Genomic DNA, 23,421 nt, shown 5'->3' with positions numbered 1-23,421 from the left:
CCGGACGGCAGAGCTATACGTTCAGGGGCATTCCAGCCCGTGATGGGAGTTACGGTCAGTAGATCCAGGCCGCCTAAGGAAGCAGCACAGCTACCTCGGGCGCCTGTGGCACCAGCTCCAACCATTCTGCCAATTCCCTGCCAACTCACACCTAGGGCATCATGGGAAGTTGCACAGAACCCAGAAACAGAGCAGGGAAAGCCCCATCCAGGTGACTGTGGGGTCTGCATGCTGCACTGGGCCCACACAGCAGACAGTGGTGAAGGCCACCCTCCCAGAGGGCACAGCTGGTGGCTGGGAGGCTTCATGTATAAGGGATGGGTGTCTGGGAGTCGTCCCTTCCCCACTTCCAGCAATGCCCCCAACAGTCTTCACCATTACTTGGTCACAGCTTCCCATTGACCTTCTTCCCACCATCAAACACATTTCAAAACGAACAAGTGAATATACAGTTTCTTATTTTTAATTCAGAAAGAGAAAGGGAAGAAAATAAAAAACATTTGCTTAAATAACTATTGTAGAAAAGAAGATCTGGGCTGGGTGCTGGGACCTACCTCTTCCAGAATGGGATTTATTAATGTTCTAAACAAAACAAAACCCAAACAAAAGAAGAAAAAGGAACAACGACAAAAGAAATAAATTATTCTGCTCAATACTGTTTGGCATAATTGCATTTTTTTCATCTCTTAAACACTCAAGAGCCTCTTTAGGAAGCACTGAGATGAGACTGGCAAGAATAACTGGTCTTGACTTTCTAAAATGATGGGGCTGAGGTGGTGAAAGAGGTGTTCCACTAAAGGCCTCACTAACCCACCCCCATTCTTCACTCCTCCTACTTTTGGAATTGGGAAGGGACAGACTCAAGCTAAGTTCTCAATATATTAACTTTTAGTGGGGCCCACTGCCCCCCACTAAGCCTCTAACATACTCCTCTGCTGGCTCCTGTTCCCTCAGCCAGCTGCAGGAACTATACCAATGACCAGGAGGCTGCCGAGTGGTATCAACTCACTAAGAGAGGGTGGTTTTTATGTTTGTTTGCTTACTGTTTTTTAAGTCACTGTTGGGAAGGGGGATCCTTTTAGTGGTTTGGAAGCTTCACAGAAGCCCTTTTCCCCTCCTACACTCCCCCAACCTTCAAGCATGAGGAATACCTTCAGCAGCTTCCTCTAGGAACTTAAGCTGGGTTCAGTCATGCAAGTAGCTTCCAGCTGTAACCTCTGGTTGTTAGCTTTGCAGCCCTTCTAGAGCTGGAAATGGAAAGAGGGTCAGAGGGAAAAGGTGCAAGGTGAGCACAGGGAAGGGGATATGTGGGCAGGGGAGGAGGCATGCAAGGGGCAAGTCCACTCCTCCCCAGCTATTTGCATGGCCAGCTCAGTATCTGAAAAGCATCTTTGTTGGTCAGCCACCCATGATAATTTCAGGTTAGCTAAATCATAAGCCTAAAGCAAATTCCAACCCGGAGCAAGAGGTTTCCTCCCCCTTTGGGGGGTGATGGGTGAAGAACCAGACAGCTGGTCTCATCTCCAGCCTTCTGTCCTACGTGCTGCTCCCTCTCCCTAGAGGCACCCAAAGGGGGAAGGGCGGGGAGCTGCACTGTCCTAATCACAGGGCAATCCTCCCAGAGCAACAAGTGCCTTGGTGAGGAGACCCAGGGCCTCGGGAGAGACACTGAGGAGGTCGTGAGCAAACAATAGGGGCCGAGGGCACATGGAGTGAGAAGCACCTGACATCTGATGTGACGGGGTTTCCAGTCTCCTGTCCTATTTCTTACACCTGTGTTTCAGAGTTGCGCCCTAGGCGAACTTCGCCCGCCTAGGAAGGGGTGCACACAATCCTAGTTTTCTGGTGAGACACTAAATGCCACGGTCAGAAAGGCCATTCCACAAGGGGGCCAAGGGCGGGAGGGGAGGAGGCAGGAGAGGACCCACGTACCCTCCAGATTCTCACCGCATTTCTTTGGTGGGTTTGCACTCACCTATCTACGCCTGACCGATCAAAGAAATGTGGATCTAGTTCTCTAGGCGGTCCGGGGCGGTCTGGGAGGGCTCTAACTTTCCCCCTGGGGTAAAGAGCGCTCCCTGCAAACCACCTGACCGCCCCGCTCCCCGCCCACCCGAAAGGCTGCCCGATCGCCCTCCCGCCCGCCCCGCGGTCACAGAGCACTCCCGGGAAGGAGGGAGCGAGCCACCGCTGTCCCTCGCTTTCCCCACCGTTTCCTTCTCGGCGCCCCCAGCGAGGTTAGGCCGGAAAGTGACTGAGACGCCTCTTGCCGAACCTGCGGAGAGCATACTTCTCGAAGCCGGAAGGAACTCCTACTCCTTAGAAAGCGTGAAATAAAATCCTACCCAAAAGCATAGTGGAGTGGGAAATTAATCGGTCGCCGGCCCGCCCCCGAAGGCCATCGATTGGCTGAGAGGGGTCCCGGCGCCGGAAGTCCTCCTTGAGTTGCATGATTGGCTGGAGGCCCCGCCCGCCGGCGGCGCTGATTGCTGCTGGGCCGGGGGAGTCTCCTCGCTGGCCGAGGACGCCGGCGCTCGCTGAGCTGCAAAGTGATTGGTCCAGGTCGCGGCGGCGGCGCTCCGAAGGCCCGCTGACGCCCCGGAGGGCGCCGCGCCACGCTTAGGTCACCGCCCCCGGGCCGACCCCGAGTCCCGGCGGGAGCCGCGCGGCGGGGCCGAAGAGTCGCAGCGCGTCCGGGCTCAGTTCCCTCTGTAGACCTCGATCTTGCTGGCCTTAGCCAGCATGTCGATGATGTGCGCCTCGAAGTCGGCGTCGTGCACGCCCGTCTTCCGGAACTCGCCCGCGTACCGGTTATTCTCCCAGTAGTGGTGCCAGTTGCCCCGGCTGTCGGCCCCGAAGCCGTACACGTTCACCTGCGGGGGAGGGCGGCGCGGGTCACTCCACGTCGGGGACCCGGGAGCAGAGGCCGCGGCAGAGCCCTGGGTTGTAGGAGGGGACGAGAAAGGGGCCGCGGCGCCCCTACCCGAGCAGGAGGCGGCTCATCCGCTCCCGGCGCGCTTCACGCGCCTGGAAGACCCGGGACATCCAACCCTGACGCTGAGGACACTGTTCCAGAGGGAGAGGGCTGTTCCCTTCCGGTTCTCCTTCCAGCCACCTTCTGATGACATCAAGAATGCCTGAGTATGGAGCCAGCCTGTGACAACTCACCAACCCTTGCTAACATTTTTTTCCCCCTTAATGGTGTATTTTATTGAAAGCTGGTCAGGTACGCAATATCATACACTGAATAGTTTACTGGCAAAAGGGTGTGCTGGGCATGAGCACTGCTATCCATGGCAGAGCAGCAGACAGAGCCCAGAGATGGGCTCCTTGAATGACTAATCTCCATTTTTAACAGAGTAAGCCTGGGGCCCACAGCTGTGGGAGACCCCATTCTGCTCAAACAACTACAACACTGTTCCACTTAAGTTATGGTTATTCTTTCTTTATGGCAAGTAATATCAATTATGGTATTCAATTTCCTTTTTCAATAAATTTAACCTTTCAATGAACTGATATCAGATATGGTAAAATCATGAACACAGTAAGTTTGCGAAATGCAGACCTATACCTTGCAGCCTAGAAATAGGGGGAATGGAAGCCACTTAGTTCCTTCCTACAAAAACACATTCCTCTTGATGCACGGCTAAGCCCTGACAAAGGCTGGTTCCCTCTGTCCCTTGGGTCCTACTATTTTATCCCCAGAACAGGCTACCCACCTCATCACACACATGCAGGGCAAAGAAGAGTACCAGCATCCCAGTGGAAGGGTACCGCCCATGATGCTCTGTCCACCTGTCATGGATGTACTTGAAGAAGGCTGGGTTGTAGATCTGGACCTAGGAGGAGAAAATGTAATGAGCACATGAGGGCTTCTGGGGCCTGAAATCTCAGGCCAAGCTCTGACCAGTTCCTCCACATGTGCCAGGAGCCAGTAGTTCCTGCAGCCTGTGTGGGGGGGGCGGGGGGAGGGGAGTCAGGTATACCAGCAGATGGGGACTCTTGAGGGTTCTGGAAGGGTACTGGGGGATACCTGAACCACAGGACCAGGGACAGCATGACTCAGGTCTGCACTACTTCCACTGAGGTGGGGAGGAGGAAGCTTACCTTCTCTTTGTCCACTCGAAGGAAGGACTTCACTGGGGCATAGGTGCTGCAAGCAGAAAGAAAATAACACTGAGCTGGCTCCATGCACCCAGGGATGCCTTTCCTCCCGCTGAGGCCCAAGTGATGATGGCCTCATGACAGGCTGCCCTGCTTCCAGACTGCTCTCCCATTGCATATCACTGCAGCTCCTTGTCCAGAAACCTTCAATGGGTCCCTATGTTCTCCAAGATAAAATAAGGATGGTTTAGACAAGCACTGGGGCGTTTCATAACCCAGCCCCAACTTTTCTTCCCATGACTCTCTGCTGTGAAGTTTCCACTTGGGTTAGCCCATCTTCTCACACCCAGCATGTCCGTGCTCTTAACCTCTGCCCACAGCAGCCCTGACGCTACTGTCCTCACATTAGGCACAAATCCCTCCTTCCCTATTAGCCGTGGTGCCTGTAACCTATGCTCCCATTTCTGAGTATCCATGGAACTTAAACTCTACAGCACTTATTTTAGCCCTTTGGACTCCCAAACATAAGCTAAACTCAGAAAACTGCAACTTCTGTGTTTAAAAAAATACGCGGTGAAAATAGGCATAGGTGGAAGTAATCCAATTGTCCAATGGACAGATGAATAGGTAAATATGATATATCCATACACCAGAATACTATGCACCCTTTAAAGGGGATAAAACCCTAACACAGGCTATAAGACAGATGAACCCTGAAAACACGATGCTACTGAAATAAGCCAGAGGCAAAGGACAAACACTGTATGATTCCACGTGTATGAAGTACCTAGAACAGTCAAATCACAGAGACAGAACCGTGGTTATCAGGGGCTGGAGGGAGGAGGGAATGGGGAGCTGCCATTTAATGGCAGAGTTTTCATCTGAGATGATGAAAAAGTTCTGGAGATGGGCTGTGGTGAGATTTGTACAGCAATGTGAATACACTTAATGCTCATGAACTGTGTGGTTAAAACAGTATTTTATGTTACACATACACATTTTTACACACACATGTGCACACACAAAAACCACGGTGAGACAGAGTAGCTTAGTGGTTGCCTAGGGCTAGGGGTGGAGGGAGTGGGGGTGATGAGTAAGGGGTACAGGGGTATCTTTAGATTATCTTCATCTTTGCAATATGCATGTGTTCTAAAATTACTTGTGATGGTTACATAACCCTAAACCCTGTGCATATACTAAAAGCCACTGAACTGCACTTTAAATGTGTGAACTGTATGGCATGTGAATCATATCTCAATAAAGCTGTTAAAGCAGAGCTAACAGACAGGGGCCACATCCTGCAAAGGGGGCCTGGAAAGGTGTCCTTCACCTCTGAACACCAGTAGGCTGGCTGCTACCATGCAGGGAGTGGCCCAAAACAAGCTGTGGCCTCAGCCAACCACTGTTTGGCGCCCTCCCTACTGCTGCTTCTCTCCTCACCAGCCTCTCTTGGCCAAAACAGTCAGTGAGAGGCATTCTAAGATCTGGCGCCCAGACAGTTCCTCCCAAGGCGGGGCGGCCCCCGTGCCCCACTTGCAGCGGCAGTGGCTCACAATCGGATCTGCCCGGTGGACAGGGCGCTGGCGATCCACAGGAGGTCCAGGGCCTTGAAGGGCACCAGCACGAAGCTGACGTTGGCGGGCAGGTTCTTGGCACTCTCGGGGTACATGAAATGGTGCGTGGTTCGGCTGCCGACATCCTGCTCAAAGCCCACGGTCGGTGCCTGATTCATCCTGTGGGGACAGGAGGGTGGTGAGAGAAGACACCGACACATAAACTGGTACAATTCTAGAAGATGGTTTGGTGCTGGCCGTCATACCTGTAAACAGGTGTGCACTTACTCTGTTCCATTTCCAGAAATCTATCCTATAAAAAAGGTTGTGTAAGTGTGCAAAAACGTGTGCAAGGATATTCACTGCAGTATTATTTATAATAGTAAAAAGAAGAGCCCATCAATAGAGAACCAGTTAATATCAATACATTTTGGCACATTCATGTAACTGTTACATGTAGTCATCAGAATGAATGAATCAGATTTTTCATGTGCTGGTAAGAAGTAAGTTTTCAAGAGCTATTCAGTTAAAAAAAAAAAAGTGGTGTGAGGAATCTCACTTCTTTCAACACATACCTTTTGAATACCTGTGCAGTCAGAGGAAATCACAGTGCAAAAAAAGGAAAACTGATGGAGAAGGAAATGGCAACCCACTCCAGTATTCTTGCTTGGGAAATCTCATGGATAGAGGAGCCTGTCAGGCTGCAGTTCACAGCATTGCAAAGAGTTGGACACAACTTAGCAACGGAACAACAACACACAATCAGGCAGATTGTGATTTGGGGAAATAGTTCTTGATGGAAATGTGGCATAAAATGGAGAGTGAAGTGACCTAGTGATATGGAATATAGAGCTTTGTAAGAAATTAAAATTTGTGTATAGAATAATGATTTCAAATATTCAAACAATGAAGTCTGGCTAAAGGAAAAAAAAAAGGAAAACTGAAAATTCAATAGTCTGATTCCATTTTTTGTAAAAGAGAGAGAAAAAAAGGGAAGGATGGAAAGGGAGAGAGAAGGGAAAAAGGAAGTGAGGGAAAGAAGGGATGAGGGAGGGAAAAAGCTTACTTCTGTATATGAATAGAAAAAAACGGAGGAGTATTAAAATTTTAGCAATGCTTACTCTTGGAGAACGGGATAATCCACTTTTTAATGTGTACACCTCTGTTTTTTCCCCCAATAATCAGCACATATCATTTTTACAATTTTTTAAAATAAAAAGACAGCCTTTCACAGCTTACAGCTCACTAGGCTGTTTTGTCCTCTTTTCTAGAAGACAGTGAAGCAAGGTAAGAAGGTGGAGCTCCCCTCAGCCCCCAGGCAGCTCTGCCAGCACCAGCGCCCTGTCGCCGCACTTTACGTTCCTGTCCGCCCTTCCACTCCAAGCCCAAAGGGGAAACCCGGGGCTCTGGCAGTGCCCACCTCAGCTGTCCCGGGCACACGTGCAGTGCGGGGCTATCTCTCCTTTGCCATCTTAGAAGAACCTGGAACCCCAGCATAGTCTCTCCCACCCAGCCTTCCCCTGCCCACCGCGGTGTGACACACCAAGGCGGCTTCCAATTCCTTTCAAGGGGTGCAAAACAGGATCAATAAAATCAAAGCTTCTTTTGTTGTGAGCATTTTAAAAACAAGTGATCTAGCTTTAAACACAAACCTGTTGGTCTTTTCTGCTGTGAGAACAAGGTCTTGTGTGGATCACACTGTAGATTCACACCACCCAAGCGGGTGGCTGTAACCTGGGCCTCCACTGGGGACACAGGGATCTGGGAGAGAGGCAGCAAAGTCTCCACTTGCTCTCCCAGCTTTTTGGCCAGTTCAAACATTCCCTGTCTGTAAAGGGGCCAGCACCCCCTAGGTCCTGGGCCCTGTATCACAGGGGCTCCCCTGACACCTCTATGGATGGTACAGTGTGGTGAGGGCGTGTCCAAGACGCCCCCTCTACCAATCACTTGCTGTACCTTCTGCCTCTCTGGTTCCCTTCCCTTGAGGGACTGGAGAAACTCATTATGTTTGGGAAACTGAGAGTGGCCTGATTGGGAACTAGAAAGTGAGTCCTTATTCTTAGCCACTTTAGTCCCTGTCTGCTTCAAGGAGAAGCCTAGATTCTCTCCTGCGGGACCAACTGTGCTCTGGCCCCAGAACAAGGATTAAGATCCTGTCCCCCTCCCCCCAACCCAGTTCTTTAGGTTAACTGCCCCTCTGATGTCTTGGCCTTTAGGGTTGAGAGACCCCGTCTCCTAGAGGAGCTGAGAAGCCTTCTTCTCATCCACTGTGGGCTACAGCTCCACTCACACCACTGGTCCTCTTGTCAGCACAGCCTGTCTGGATCCAGCTCTGCCACAGTAGCCCCGGGGTCTGTGAGGATGAGCAGGAGCAGAGCAGTTGCAGAGGATGCCTTGATGGGGATGGCGTTTCTCAGCTGCCTGGGGTATGGAAGTGGGGAGCAGACTTGGGCTGCTGGTACTTAAGCTGGCTGGGGTCTGGGCTGGGCAGGAGCTGGGGTCAAGGTTCACACTTGTGAGGACCCAAGAAACACACCTCCTCTCATTGAAGATGGAGAGGCCAAGCTGGCCCTGCAGATCAAAGGGTTGTAGCTGCCCAGATCGGCCCCGAAGACTGCCCATCTGCCTTTTCCACGACTCGGCAGCCAGAGCTGTCACGACACCCCTCCTTAGACCTGTCATCCAGGATCACTGCCTCCCAGCCTCAAGTCAGCCCTCCTGGAGTCTCCACCTCCCTCGGGTGACCTCCATTTGCTGGGTAGGCAGCCACTTCCAAAAGTCTGGAGATGAATGGAATAAGGGATCTAAAAAGATGTTTCAGAGCCTCCAAGGAAAGGGAAGGAAGTGGCATGCTTCTGGAGACAGCTGACTCTTTCTGGAGAAGCCAGGCCCTGGAAAGGGACCAGGGCGGGATGCAGAGGATGAGCTGGATTTCCGTGACTCCAGGGAGAAGCTTCTAGAGTTCTCTCTGTCTCCTGCCACTACAGCACCCGGAGCAGGATGCGCATATGGGCATGCTTCGGCTTCAGCGTGTGGGCGCTCAGTCCTTTCGCTCTTTCACGTATTCACAGTGAGCCGACCATCTGCACGCGGCTGTTCGAGGAGCTGCGGATCCATCTGCTGGCCAGCTGAGGGGGACCAGCTCAGCTCCATCTAGTCAGGGGGGCTCTGGAGTCAGAGGGGAGGAGGCACCGAGGGGAGGGCGTGGGGGCTGGGGACTGGGCAGAGCTATCAGCTCACTGTAACTCAGTTCAGCCCTCCCGGTGGGGCTTTCATCCATCCTGTTTCCAGGGAAGGAGGCCTCCCCACTGGTTCCAAACCAAGACGTGCCTATAAGCAGTCGCCCTCCATGGCCATCTGGCTGCGTCCACAAATCGGCTAAAAGCCACTCCTTCCACAAAAAGACACTAGAGCACCTGCTCCGCCCTGGTCCCTTTCCAGGGCCTGGCTTCTCCAGAATGAGTCAGCTGTCTCCAGAAGCATTTAACTAGTCTGGTGTGGGAGCCAGGCATCCATATATTTTTTAAAGCTTCCATGTAACACTAATAATGTGCAATCAGGGTTGACAAATACTCACCTACAGAAAAACTCAAATCTTTATCTGCAATTTCATATAAGTAAAAGTTACTGATACTTACATATCTATCATAATATTTAACCATTTTACCCAACTGTGTTATTAAGTCTACAAGCTTGTTGGGTTATTCATATTATCTATAAGTAAAAATTTTTTTAATCCTGTGCACAATCGCCATTTGTGCTGTTCATTCCTTGCTTTACTTCCTTCGTCTCAGTATTATGTTAAATAATGTTGCAGAAAATATCCTTTTCCACTTGATTTTAATAAGAGTATCTTTATACCTGCCACTATTGAGGGATTTTTGGTCATTGATATGGAATATATGTTAAGAACCCTGGAGAAAGAAATGGCACCCTACTCCAGTACTCTTGCCTGGAAAATCCCACGGACAGAGGAGCCTGGTAGGCTGCAGTCCATGGGGTCACAAAGAGTGGGACATGACTGAGCGACCTGACATCGTGACATCCACAAAGAAATCCTGGTGTCAGTCCACAACACCCGTCTCCTAGCCTGGTTCCTGTGAGGGAACGTCTGTGAGTCTCTCTCTGCCTGACCAGGACCAGGTACCGCCCAGGTCTGTGGCAGTAGCCAACTGTTTCTGCCCGCTGTGCTCCACTCCCTGGAGCTTCCCAACCATCCCGAGGTGCATGGTGAAGCCCTGCAGGGGGTGGAAAGGCCCTGCAGGCAGCACCTACAGGCATGAGAGCCCTTCCCGGGCCTCCCAAGGGTCCCATGGCTGCTCTGAGGTGCTGGCCAGCCACCTGTCCCCCATCTCAGCCACTGTCTTGGGGAGCGAGGTCCCCTCCAGCTCCCAGCCCGCCTCTCTTGCTTTCTGGGTGCCAGCAGCCGGAAGATGGGGAGGATCTCAGGTGGCTCTGGGGGCCTGGATTTGGATTAGCATCCCCTCTCTCCCTCAACCCTTAGTATCCCCCCTCTCCCCCCACTCTTAGCATCCACCACCCAACTTTCTCCCCCAACTCTTGGCATCCCCCACTCTCCCCCATCTCTTAGCATCGCCCCCTCTCTCTCCCCCACTCTTAGCAAGCCCCCTTTCTCTCTGCCCGCTCTTAGCATCCCCCCTCTCTCCCCTCCACTCTTAGCATCCCCCCTTCCCCACTCTTAGCATCCCCCCTCTCTCCCTGCTCTCTTAGCATCCCCCCTCTCTCCCCTCCACTCTTAGCATCCCCCCTCTCTCCCCCACCCCCAACACTTTTAACACGAGAGAGGTTTTGCAAGGACTGTGGAAAGCCTCAGAGACATATTGCTGCCTTGTTGTTGCTATGGAGACAGCAACAGTTTCTAAGACAAAGCCCTTCCTTCCGCCTCCTGTGAAACCTGGTCTTTCTCAATGCTCATCCTAAGAGATGCTTAATGAAAACTGGCATTTTCAGTATTTTTATTCTCAGGGCTCTCCCTCCACCCAGGACTGAGAGGGCAGGATCCCCCACGTGGCATTTCCTGCCCCCATGTCTGGGGAGAAGGTGAACACAGAAGTTGAGGGGCGGCACAGCAGCCTGTACCAGGTTCACAAGTCCGCCTCTAGTCCCTGCTCCCCTGCCCAGGCTCCCTGCTTTGTGTCTTTGTCTGCAATGCGTGCCCTCCCAACCTTTCTCTTCTCCTCAAGGCTGAGCTCAGATGTCTGTGGAGGGAATGAGCCCTTGCACAGTCTAAATGCAAAAAGGTAAAGGGTCAGGGATGAGGGCCCAGAGCAGGCACCAACAGCTCCTTTTTCTTCCCAGGACACCCCTCTTCTGTCAGTCTGCCAGAGGGATCACCCACAGTTGTTTGGGGCCCACACTCCTGGCCCAACAGCTAAGGGGACCAGATGGGTGAAAGGGCCTCTGGTAGCAGTTTTCACAAGACCTGAGCCAGGAGTCTGACTTTAGCTCTCTCCAGAGGTATTCAGAGTTGGAAGCTGAGTACAGGCCTCAAGCAAAGTTTAGAATGGGAATTGTGTCTCTTCATCCACAGAGGACAAGATGGTTGGATGGCATCACCAACTCAATGGACCGGAGTTTGAACAAGCTCCGGGAGATGCTGAAGGAGGGGGAAGCCTGGCGTGCTGCAGTCCATGGGGTTGCAAAGAATCAAATATGACTGACAGACTGAACAATTAATTCACCTCAGAAACCAAAGCAAGAAACTTGAAAAAAAAAAAAGAAAGAAACTTGAGCTTGTCATGGAAGATTCTGGGAATCAGGGTCCTCCAGGACCCCCCAGCAGCTGGCAATTCCTCCTACAGCTGGGCAAGGCCAAGGAGGCCAGTGCCTCCTCCTGGAGGCTTGTCCCGTATCCAGCCTTGGGGTCCCTGGGACTCACCTCATGATGAAGTTGTGCCCATCCACGTCTGGCCCGTAGCCAGAGCCCCGCAGGTTGCCCGAGTTGCCCACCACGGCGCAGCGCCGGCACTGGCGGGGGTCCCGGAACCGGTAGGGGTTCTCGCCTGGCACTATCTGGAACAGCTTCTCCAGCACTTCGTTGGTGTTGTGTGACTTGAACTGCGGCTGCAGCATCTGTAGAGGAGGGAGAAAAAAGAAAGGGGGGAGCAGGGAGGGGGAGGCGGAGTGAGCAGGAGGCAACTCCAGCCTGCTCCCCCTCGCTGCTCTCAGCCTCCAGGGTCCAAGCTGCACAGGTCTCCTACTATCGTGGGGCGGGAATCCTCCCAGAACAGTGAGGACCCTCCTGTCACTCAACAACACAGCGGTGTCCAGACCAGTGCCTTGCTCTCAGGAGCAGCTCTGCAATACTGGCCGGACTCAGGGGTCAAGGTGCCATTCAGCCTGTTCTTCAGGGGTTTGCAGGCCTGTGCCACAGAGTAGAGAGGCCCCTGCTCGGGAGTCATTCTGAATGCAGTTAATGAGGACAGTCTCAGGGGAGCTTCAGGGACTCATTCCCAGTCAGCCTGCAGGGGGCGCCCCAGGGACTCAGCCCGAAGCTCCAGGCGAGATCCGGGGAGACCTGGAGCCCTCAGCCCTGGGGAAAAGGCAAGAGGGCACAGATATTCCTCCAGAGTCAGAAGAGCTGGAAAGAAACTGGTCCCCCGCCCCTCTTGCCACCAGTGACTTTGAAGACTGTAAAATGAGGCCAGGGCAGCACGCAAACGCCACAGTGCCAGACAGGTAACACACAGCAGTGAAGAGGCAGGTGGGGCCTATAGCAAACAGGAGCCGCCATCAAAAAGGGGTGACTTCAGCCAACTGTTGCCTTGTGGGACTGTGAGAGGGACCAGATTTTCTAATATTTCAAGAAAAGCTGAAAATACAGATCTCATGTGAAATAATCAGATTCCTAAGAGATGGCAATTAAGGCAAACAGTTTTAGAACACTGAGCTGGACTCAACCCCCGGGCCACCATCTCTAAGGGCTTTAACATGCTCTGTGGTCTGAACCATAACACTGCAAGTGTGCAGCTGTGTAGGAGCTGCTCAGGGGAAGAGAAAGCAGGAAGGGGATGGTGGGCCTGCTTCCCTGAGCATAGGAGGGGCCCCCGAGCACAAGAACAGGGACTCAGTGTGGAGAGGAAGCTTAGCTCTGAAATAAGAATTTCTAAGTTCACAGCAAAAGGGGTGACTGTGGGGAGCAGCAGAGAAGTGGCTTCTAAGGCTTAGACAGCTCTGAGTTTCATCCCTGTGGGCAGGGGGCCTGGCCGGCCTCTCACTCCATCGTTGCCCAGAGGACTGTTCTGGCCCTTCACGGCCGCCTCTGAGACCTATGCCCTTGGGCAAGCCCTGCGTACTCTCTGAACCTGGATTTCCGCATAAAATGAAGGATGTGACTATGAGGAACAGGCAGGACCCTTCAAGGGCTCCAAGTTGTCATGGCAAGGGCCTGTGTGGCTCTTGGTAGATCCTGCCCTGTAGTCTCCCCCTCCTCGGGGGCTCTGACAGTCCGCGCCAGGAGCAGCATCTGTCAGTTGCTCTGATAGGCCTGATCGCACGAGCTCATTCTCAGTTGCCCTGAATATGAGAAAGAGAGGGAGTTATCACCCTCCCCATTTGCCAGCTGGGGAGACCAGGGAGCATGCAGTGGCTCCCCAGTCACTCAGCAGGGAGCACCGGCAGCCTGCGGGGCCCTGGGTTAAGGACTGACACGGAGCCACTGCTGACATGTGTGGCGAGCAGATGGCCCTGGTGGAGCCTGCGGAGAAATGCGCCAGAGACGATGGGGAGGAGGGGAGGGAGCCAAAGCAGCAAAGAGGTGACAGGGTCCAGAAGAGTGGCTTCCTCTCCTCCCTTCCCCTCAGCCCCCAAAGGATCCGATGACGCTTTCTTATCCTGCTGCTGCTACTGCTGCTAAGTCGCTTCAGTCGTGTCCGACTCTGTGCGACCCCATAGACGGCAGCCCACCAGGCTCCCCCGTCCCTGGGAGTCTCCAGGCAAGAATACTGGAGTGGGTTGCCATTTCCTTCTCCAATGCATGAAAGTGAAAAGTGAAAGTGAAGTCGCTCAGTCGTGTCTGACTCTTAGCGACCCCATGGACTGCAGCCTACCAGGTTCCTCCGTCCATGGGATTTTCCAGGCAAGAGTACTGGAGTGGGGTGCCATTGCCTTCTCCGTTCTTATCATAACCCAGAAGAAAACCTTTTCTAGCAAGTGAAGAGAACCAACTGAATGGAATGGTGTTTCAAATTATTTGGGGCAAACATTTACAAATGAGGAAGTGGCCAGCATGGCAACAAGCACTGGAGCTGAGCTGCCACCTGCTTTCTGAAGGGCAGGCCTTCCTGTTGCCATGGGCCTCACTTCTCAGCATCTTCTCCCCAGGGACCTGCCTCTCCTGTTTATTTTACCTCCTTGACCCAGCAGGCATTTCTGGTCTCTGTTTGGCCTCTGCAGGCACTAGGAAATGTGAGTTCTCTCCCCTTGCTGGCCAAAGCTCGCTCTACCCTTCACACTCTGTGCCCCTGGTGGCTGGCTCCGGTCCAGTGAAGGGTGCAAAGGGTGCCAGGAGACAGACCGCCCAAATCCCAGAGGGGGGTCTCAGGGGGTCTCCTAAATGGAGAGGACAGACTCCAGAAAGGGGGCAGCAAAGGCCATGGCTTTCTCACCATCCACCACCTCTGGACGTCGGGGGGCAGGTCCATGTTCTCCCGAGTCCAAACGGGGGAGATGTTGCTGTTGAAGTGGCTGTCGAACCACTCGGAGGCGCCGGTGTCACCCATGCAGCGGCGACAGGCGCAGCTCTTGCCAGCCAGCCCCTCCTTGCTGAGGCGCTGCAGGCCAGCGTAGCCCGGCACCAGCTTCACCCGGGGAGCCCCGTCCAGGGCGCCCGAGTCCAGGTAGGGCAGGGTGGCCGTGCTATGGTGGGAGTAGGTGAAGAGCAGCGACATGACGAACACCAGCAGGAAGGCCATGGAGAGGAACCACACCCGCAGCGAGCACTTCATGGTGCGCGCCCGGGAGCTGGGCCCTCAGGCTGGCGGCAGGCGGGCCTCACCACGGCCACTGCTTCTCCAGCCCGCGGACAGGCCAGCTACAGCGCAGCCCACGTGCTTTGGCACCACGTGCAAAGGACATGCGGGCGGGTGCTGAGCAGGGACCGAGGTAGGGGCCTGCGCATGCGCCCTCGGTGCCAGCAGAGTCCGGCGGCAGCAGCAGCTCCTGTCCCGGCCGCCAGCCCCGCTCACAGCTTCATCAGCTCCGTCTGCCACTAGCTGGGCCACAGAGGCTCTGCTGCTCCCGGAGCCCCGGCAAAGGGGAGGTCAGTCCATCCCAGCCTTCTAGTCCCTTGGGGTTGCTGGCTGCCAGCTCTGGGGGTCCCCCTCTTTGGCGGCTTGAAATGATCCAGTCTGGAGCATTCGGGGTCCTTGTGGTTCATGAGCAGATGCCGAGGCGGACCCTCGTCCCCCACAGCGGGGAAGCCCTTGAACCCCAGTCACAGCAGAGAGCACTTGGGCTTCCAGCAGCCGAAAGGTCATGAAGTCTTCCCCTCTCTGGGCCCAATGCCTCTGCCAGGAGAAAAGGGAACTGAGCCCGATCTGGGGAGAAGAGACTCAAGAAGCTCTGTGGGTGCCGGTAAACTCTTCAGGGACAAGGTCCTCCTGCCGCTCGGTTCCGCCTTCCTACTTCCCCCGAGGCGCCCGTCCCTTCTCCTGATGGTCCTAGTTGTGTAGGGGTGGCTGAGCTCCAGCTCCTGCTGTGTGGTCCTTTGGGGCCTGCGATCACCCGCTTCTCAGAAGAGCGTTGTTGTGAGTGCCACCTGGGGCAACCAAGCGGGCACGTGTCGAGCTCCAGGCTGGGGCCTCCGTCTTAGTGCTGCTGGCCCAGGCTTGGAGGCTGCCCTGCCCATCCCTGCTCCCGAGGCCTCGGTCCTGCCCTGAGCGAGCAGTAATCCCCTGGCAGGTTCCCCTCACTTGTCAGGCACCAGGCTGCCGCAGCGTGACTCTGAAATCAGAGAGGAAAAATAAAGTGCAGACAGATCCCACACGCACACATGCTCTCCTCTGCCCCCGCCCCCGAGGCCCAGAGGGGACAGAGCGGGCAGAAGGAGACGCCCCCTTTACCAAAGGGCGGACAAAGGAGGGCTCCTCCCTCCCGTGCTGACAGCACCGCGCTCTGCTCCTTAACTCCAGCATCACAGGACTAGAGCTGCTGGCCACGCTCTCTGAGCCAGAGGTGGCTCAGACAGTAAAGACTCTGCCTGCAATGCAGGAGAGTGGAGTTTGATCCCTGGGTTGGGAAGAGCCCCTGGAGAAGGAAATGGCAACCCACTCCCCTACTCTTGCCTGGAGAATCCAATGGACGGAAGAGCCGGGGGGGCTACAGTCCATAGGATCATAAAAAGTCAGACACGACTCAGCAACTAACACTTTGACACTTCAACAAGGATGGAAAGTAATCTCCCTAGAGCCACAAAATGAGTACCTGCAAAAGCCAGGTTTAGGAAGCTCCTATTCTAGACAGCATATTCAAAAGCAGAGACATTACTTTGCCAACAAAGGGCCATCTAGTCAAGGCTATGGTTTTTCCAGTGGTCATGTATGGATGTGAAAGTTGGACTGTGAAGAAAGCTGAGCACCGAAGAATTGATGCTTTTGAACTGTGGTGCTGGAGAAGACTCTTGAGAGTCCCTTGGACTGCAAGGAGATCCAACCAGTCCATTCTAAAGGAGATCAGCCCTGGGTGTTCTTTGGAAGGAATGATGCTAAAGCTGAAACTCCAATATTTTGGCCACCTCATGCGAAGAGTTGACACATTGGAAAAGACTCTGATGCTGGGAGGGATCGGAGGCAGGAGGAGAAGGGGACGACAGAGGATGAGATGGCTGGATGGCATCACCACTCGATGGACATGAGTTTGGCTGAACTCCGGGAGTTGGTGATGGACAGGGAGGCCTGGCGTGCTGCAATTCATGGGGTCACAGAGTCGGACACGACTGAGTGACTGAACTGAACTAATTCTAGCTACAGGAGGTTAATTTCAGGTGAAACTTAAGAGAAAATGGCCCAGAGCAAAGATCACAGGGGACTGCGGATATGACCACCCCAGCCTGGGTGCTCTGGACCCCTGAGAAGAGATAGAGCACCTCCCACAGTGAGGGCTACAGCCAGCCTGGGCCCTGGGATTGGCCCTCCTCTCTCCCCAGTGTGGGCTACAGATGAGGCGGCCCTGGGTTAGCCGGGTGAATCGTTAACACTCCTTCCAGCTCTGGTGTCAGAAAGAGAAGCTGACCGTGACAGGACGCTGGGGTCACTGCTCAGCCCTCTGGACAGCTGCCTTCATCTGCAGGTTATGGAATAAACGCCAGGGCCCCTGGGGGTACTGACAGCCTGAGGCCCCTGACAAGCACAGTGAGAAAAGGCGGCAGGGTGGTGTGTGGATACACCCAAAGGAAAGGAGCCTGAATCCACGCCATGTGCTCGGGAGCCAGGGCGAGAGTGAGGATGAGGCTGAGAGTGGAGCCCCAGGCCTGACTCCATGTCATGGGGAGCACTTAATCCCCGTGGCCGGCCTGTCTCCACCAGCTCCTCTCCAAATCCTGCCCGCCCTGGTTCCGACCTGGCCCCGGGCACAGCTGTTCACTGGGAGCTCCACCCTGGCCAGCCCTCCCAGGTCCTTTGCTGCACAGAAGGCCTCTCGGGCTCCACGTTTAAGAACCTCTGCCACCACCTCCATTCGTGGCAGCTCAAATTTCTGGGGCCACGCCAAACCACAAAGCCATCAGGGAGCGGAACTAGCATGTTCCAACAAGGAGACATTATTCTAGATGGGGAAACAATGCTTGCACACGTGAAGGAACTTGACTAAGGTTACAGTCTCCTGAGCGGAACTGAGATTTAAGTTCAGTTCTACGTGGTTCCAAAGCCTGAGACTGGCCAGGGTGTAGAAAGAAGCCCACGAGTTCTTTCAACGGCCCAGAGGCTCAGGGGTAAGAGACAAGGAGACACGGGGTCTGGCTTCCCGGGGTCCAGGGTAAAGCTTCGCCCACAAGCCTTAGCGGGACTCCCAGCTCTAAGCCCCAGGCCCAGTCACACTGGTCCAGCGTGCTCCTGCCCGAGGGTCTCCTGAGCCCTCTGCATGCACAGCGGCTGGGTGTGCAGTCCGTCAGTATCAATAGAAGTCTGTTGTCTCCTCAGGGCCTCCGTGTGCTCACACCCAACATCTACGGAAAGGAACTTGGGTTTGCAGGGTCCCGCTCCCAGCACCCTGTGAGAGCCGGCCACGAGGCAACCAGCCCGGGAAGTGGTGACTTTCCAGACTGAGCAAGGGATGGGGTGAGGGGTCAGGCTGGGAGACCTCGGCCCACTGTGGCCGCTGCAGGTAGCCTCCAGCTGAAGCCTGCACAGGAGGCTCAGAAGGAAACAGGCTGGGGCCACAGTGACTCCCTGGAGTCCTAACAAAGCGGGCATCTGAGGTAACCGGCTGCTTGTCAGGGAGAGGAAAAGCCCCAGTTTCGTTACTGTGTTTAGAAAGGGCAGAGAAGCCGAGTCACCAGCAAGAGCCCTTGCTCTGCGAATCCCAAGGCTGAGCTGTGTGGGGAGCATGTGCTGAGGGCAACTGGGGGCACAGGGCGGGACTGTTGCTAAAGCAGCAAGAAACTTGGAGTTCATAGACACGCACTCCAAGTCCAGAAGTTGCCTGATTAAGCCCTTTTATGCACCCCCGTGACCTCCGGTTGCCACTGCCTATTTCTGATTTCTCCCCTTTCACAGCTGCTCTGGTATTTCACGTTAAGCCCATGCCAACCCCAGTGTCAAAAAGTCAGGGGAAGGGGACACACTTGAGCACCAGCCCCTGCCTCTGGGGCCCCCAGAAGGAAGGAGGCCAGTCTTCCAGGGCTGCTTGGATGGTGCTGGCTTGTTTATTCATTCACAGATATTGAAGGAGCCAGGGAGGGCTCAGGGGCTAGTGTGGGACAGTCCATACACGTCCTGTCCTCATGGAGCTTCCAGTCCAAATACAAAGGCACGGGGGTGACAAATGCCACGACGGAAATTACAGGTGCCGTGAGAGGGAGCAGAGGACAAAAGGAAGACACAGCCCGGCCATTAAAAACACAGCAAGAGGGGCTTCCCTGCTGGCCCAGCAGCTGACTCCACGTGCCCAATGCAGGAGGCCCGGATTCAATCCCTGCTCAGAGAACTAAGATCCCACATGCAGCAAGAAGAATGAAGATCCCATGTGCCATGTCACAACTCAGACCTGGTATTCAGTCGCGTCCGACTCTTTGCCACCCCATGGACTGCAGCCCGCCAGGCCCATCTGTCCATGGGATTCTCCAGGCAAGAATACTGGAATGGCCTACCATGCTGTCCTCCAGGGGATCTTTCCAACCCTGGGATCAAATCTAGGTCTCCCGCATTGCAGGTGGATTCTTTACCATCTGAGCCACCAGGGAAGCCCAAGACCCGGCACAGCCAAATAAATAAATAAATATTAAATACATGAACACGGCAAGAAGGCCAGTGAAATGGGGGAGAGTGTTGGAGAGGAAAGTACGAGGGGCCCAGTTACAATGGGCTTTGAAAGGATTAGGGTTTATTATGAATCTAATGGGAAGCTTTAAGGGAGGGATGTGTCATGACCTGATTTATATTTTTAAATGGGCCCTTGGAGCAAATTTTTTAAAACCAACAGTACCAAGAGTTGAGAGAGGATGCAGAGTATCAAAAACACTCAGTCACCACTGGTGAGAAAATAAATTGGTACAACGCTTGGAAGGCTAATCTGGCATTACTTAAAAAACATGGATGTGAACAGTATTTTTTTTTTTTAAGAAAAATTTAAAAACATCTTTCTCACAGAAAATATGGCATGGGAACACGATGAGAGATTAGAAAGTCCCCCCATCTGTCCTGGGCTAATTTATTTTGTGATGTCCCGTGTGAGAAGACATTCTGAGCAACTGTAGCCTTCCTCTGGATTGGGTGGAAGTGAAGTTTCTCACCAAAGACTGGATATTTGGGATCAATGAATTATAAAACTGGTGAGTCCAGTCTGCTTGTCCTGTGAAGCTGATTTAAAAGCTTAAGCTCAGGGACTTCCCTGGTGGTCCGGGAGTTAAGACTTTGCCTTCCAATGCAGGGGGTGTGGGGATCCCTGGTTGGGGAGCTGAGATCCCATATGCTTCGAGGTCAAAAAAACCAAAACATAAAACAGACAAAATATTGTCACAAATTCAATAAAGACTTTAAAAATGGTCCACATCAAGAAATAAATAAATAAAGCTTAAGGTGAACCCTGACAACCGTTTCGTTTTCCCCTAAAATCCTGCCCCTACTCGGGACAATCTGTCTCTTCCAGTGAGGTTTAATTCACAAACAGTAAGATGCAGAGCGTGATGCCTGTTGACCTGTGTGTGCGTGTGTGTAAGTGCCCAGAATGAGATACAGAACATTTCTACACACACCCATCCCACCTCCCCGCCCAGGGAGCTCTCCTGTGCCCCTTCCTGGTCATCATTCACTGCTCAACCATTCTGCTGAGTCCTGCCATCATACACTAGGTTTACTTGATTCTTGAACTTCATATAAACACTCCTGCCTGGCTGGCTTCTTTTGCTTAACACAGTGTTTTAGAGATTCATCCATGCTGTATGTATCAGTAGTTTATTCTTATCCATGTTTGGACAGTGAGTTGTTTACAATTTTTGGTTGCTGTGAGTAAAACTGCCCTGACCTTTCTGCACAAGTCACATACTCTCACTTCTCTGGGGTAAATACCTGGGAGTGGAATTACAGGGTCATAGGGTACATACACCAGTATGTTTAACCTTACCAGAAATGATCAAATAGTTTTCCAGAGTGGCTGTAGCATAAGATTCCACCAGTAATGAATGAAAGTATCATTTGTTTCATGGCCTGAGTATCTTCTATCTTTTAAATTTTAGTTATCCTTGTGGGTGTGTAGTAAACTCTGGTATTTCTACAACCAGATACATGTGAATCTATGTACCAAGAGACATACATGAATGCTTAAGGCAGCACTGGCTAATAGCTGGTGCTATTTGCCAACAACCCAAACGCCCATCAGAACAGGATAAATTGTGGTCCATTCACGTCATATGGTAAACATGAATGAACTCCAGTTTCAGAAATAAACAGGGAAGAATATGACCAAAAGACTATTATGCTGAGCAAAATGAGTAAGTCAGGGATACTTATAGTGTGAATTCGTGAAAAGTTCAAAAGTATGCAACACTAAGCAGTAAGTTGTTTAAGCCTCTATACAGAGATGATAAAACAACAGATAAAATCAGGGAAACACTGTAAAATTCAGGGAGTTTCCCTGGAGAGGAAGAAGACAGGTAAGATAAGAAGGGCCTAAAAGAAAAAAGAAGAAGAAGGACCTATCGGGACTTTAGAAGTACTGGGAAATGTATTACTCTTTAATCCAGGTAGGAAGAACAGAGTATTTTAAATTTTTATTCTTTAAGGAATAAAAGCTAATTTTTTTTTTTTTTTTTGTAGGTTAAAACATTTTTTGCTAAGGGACTACTCTGGTTGCTGCATAAGACTAGCAGGGGACCAGAGAGGAGCTACTCCAATATCCCAGGCAATGGAGGTGTTGAGTGGCTGGATGTATTCTGAAGGATTAAACTGATGGGATAGATGGAGGGTGGTGGGGGTGCCATTCATTCATACAGAAAGTCAGGAAAGAAATGGATTTGGGTGAGAGAAAAAAAAAAATCAACAAGAGTTCTGTTTGCTGCTGCTGCTGCTAAGTCGCTTCAGTCGTGTCTGACTCTGTGCGACCCCAAAGACAGCAGCCCACCAGGCTCCGCCGTCCCTGGGATTCTCCCAGGCAAGAATGCTGGAGTGGGTTGCCATTTCCTTCTCCAATGCATGAAAAGTGAAAAGTGAAAAGTGAAAGTGAAGTCGCTCAGTCGTGTCCGACTCTTCGTGACCCCATGGACTGCAGCCCACCAGGCTCCTCCGTCCATGGGATTTTCCAGGCAAGAGTACAGGCGCCATTGCCTTCTCCGAGAGTTCTGTTTACAACAGGTTAAATCTGAGATGCCCTTTAAATATCCGTGTGGAAATGGCAACAGGCAGCAGGACGCAGATGTCTGAAGCTCATGGATGAGGTCAGAGCTGAAGTGATACAGCGAGAGTCATCAGAGCAGAGTTCATTTTTAAAACTACAGGACCAGAAGACATTATCGAGGGAAGGCCTGACACAGATGAGAGAAAGCTGTTGGCAGTGACCTTCACAATGGCTGATCCAGAGTATGGAGGGGGTGAACACCTGACTAGGTGAGAAACGGCCAACATGCAGGGGAAAAGATGCAGCATCATTAGCTATCAGGGAAATACATCTCGAAACCACAATCAGGGCCTCCCTGGTGGCTCAGCAGTGAAGAGTCCACCTGCCGTTGCAGGAGACATGAGTTCCATCCCTGGGCCAGGAAGATTCCACATGCCATGGAGCAGCTAAACCCACGTACCAGAACTATTAAGCCTGTGCTCTGGGGCCCAGGAGCTGTGACTACTGAGCCCATGTGCCACAATTACTGAAACCCGGAACCTAGAGCCTCTGCTCTGCAATGAGAGAAGCCTGTGCACTGCAACCAGAGAGCAGACCCTGCTCTTTGCAATTAGAGAACAGCCCATGCAACAACAAAGACCCAGCACAGCCAATAAATAAGTAAAAATTAAAAAAAAAATTTTTTTAAGTAAAATGGTTTAAAAAAAATCCCACCAGATACCACCCACTAGGGTGGCTATAATCAAAAAAGGCAGATAATAACAAGTATTAGTGAAGATATGGAGAAACTGTAACTTTCATACATTGCTGGCGAGAATGTGAAATGGTGCCGCCCGTTTGGAAAACAGTCTGGCAGTCAAAAGGTTAAATGCAGAGTTACCATATGACTCAGCAATTCTAATCTTAGGTCTATAATCCAAGAGAAATGAAAATATATATCCACATAAAAACACATACACAAATGATTATACAAAGAACTCAAGGTTCCATCAACGGATGAATAAACAAAATGTCCAATATCCATACAATGGAATCTTAGCCATACAAACAAAGCACTGATACAGGCTACATGCATGAACCTTGAAAACATGGTGCTAAGTGAAAAAAGCCCAACACAAAAGCCCATCTATGATGTGATTCCCTCTACAGGAAATATCCAGAATAAAGTTGATCAGTGATTGCCTAGGGTTGGGGGTTAGAGGAGGTGCAGAGTGACTGTGAACGGCATGATGAAATGTTCTAAAATGGTTTGTGGCCTAAAATTGCACAACCATGTGACTAGACTAAAACCAACTCACTTGTACACTTGAAATGGGTGAACTTTATGTGAGTTACATCTCAATAAAGGTGTTACCAAAAACTGGGCATGGGGTAAAGTGGAATGCGAGATATAGAATGCTTGTATGCTGGTGGGGATGGTTCAGTAGGGGGAGAAGCTAACGCTGCAGGAAAAAGAGGTTAATGGAGAAGCAAAGTCCTGAGCAGCAGGAACAGGGCAGCGGGTTGGGGGAGCCAGTCCCACATGGACAGGGCTTACCAGGCTAGCAGGAGGCGAAGCGGGGCCCGGGCTCAGGCACGGGGAGTGATGCACCTTTACAGTTGCGGTTGGAGATTTACAGAGATAGATGAGAAGCAATCCTCTGAGAGAGGAGAGAAACGGGGATTTGGTGGGAGGCAAGGCAATGCTAGGGTCATCCAAGAAGGCTGTGGTCGCAAAGCTAGCAAATCTGGTGATACCGTTTAATGATAAATGCCCTCT

The 23,421-nt window shown here is 52.3% G+C and overlaps 1 protein-coding gene across 2 annotated transcripts in view; it reads right to left on the bottom strand.

Moving 5' to 3' along the window:
• Positions 1–447: 447 nt before the first annotated feature.
• ST3GAL2 (ST3 beta-galactoside alpha-2,3-sialyltransferase 2) overlaps positions 448–23,421 on the bottom strand; it is a 47,392-nt gene continuing 24,418 nt past the window's right edge. The window contains exons 2-7 of one of the 2 annotated variants that reach the window (XM_086349832.1): positions 14,285–15,620; positions 11,557–11,750; positions 5,658–5,837; positions 4,108–4,153; positions 3,720–3,839; positions 448–2,873 (exon numbers count right to left, since the gene is read on the bottom strand). In XM_086349832.1, the coding sequence (XP_086205958.1) occupies positions 2,700–2,873; positions 3,720–3,839; positions 4,108–4,153; positions 5,658–5,837; positions 11,557–11,750; positions 14,285–14,623 (1,053 nt within the window). In that variant the 5' untranslated portion in view covers positions 14,624–15,620 and the 3' untranslated portion in view covers positions 448–2,699. The remainder of the gene's footprint in view (positions 2,874–3,719; positions 3,840–4,107; positions 4,154–5,657; positions 5,838–11,556; positions 11,751–14,284; positions 15,621–23,421) is intronic. The other variant, XM_086349833.1, reaches the window with a different exon arrangement.

The sequence above is a fragment of the Bos grunniens genome, chromosome 18 (genome assembly GCF_055505025.1).
Source record: "Bos grunniens cultivar Pamir isolate PY7600 chromosome 18, Bosgru_T2T1.0, whole genome shotgun sequence".
NCBI classification, from domain to species: Eukaryota; Metazoa; Chordata; class Mammalia; order Artiodactyla; family Bovidae; genus Bos; species Bos grunniens.
This window is presented reverse-complemented; position numbering and strand designations above follow the sequence as displayed.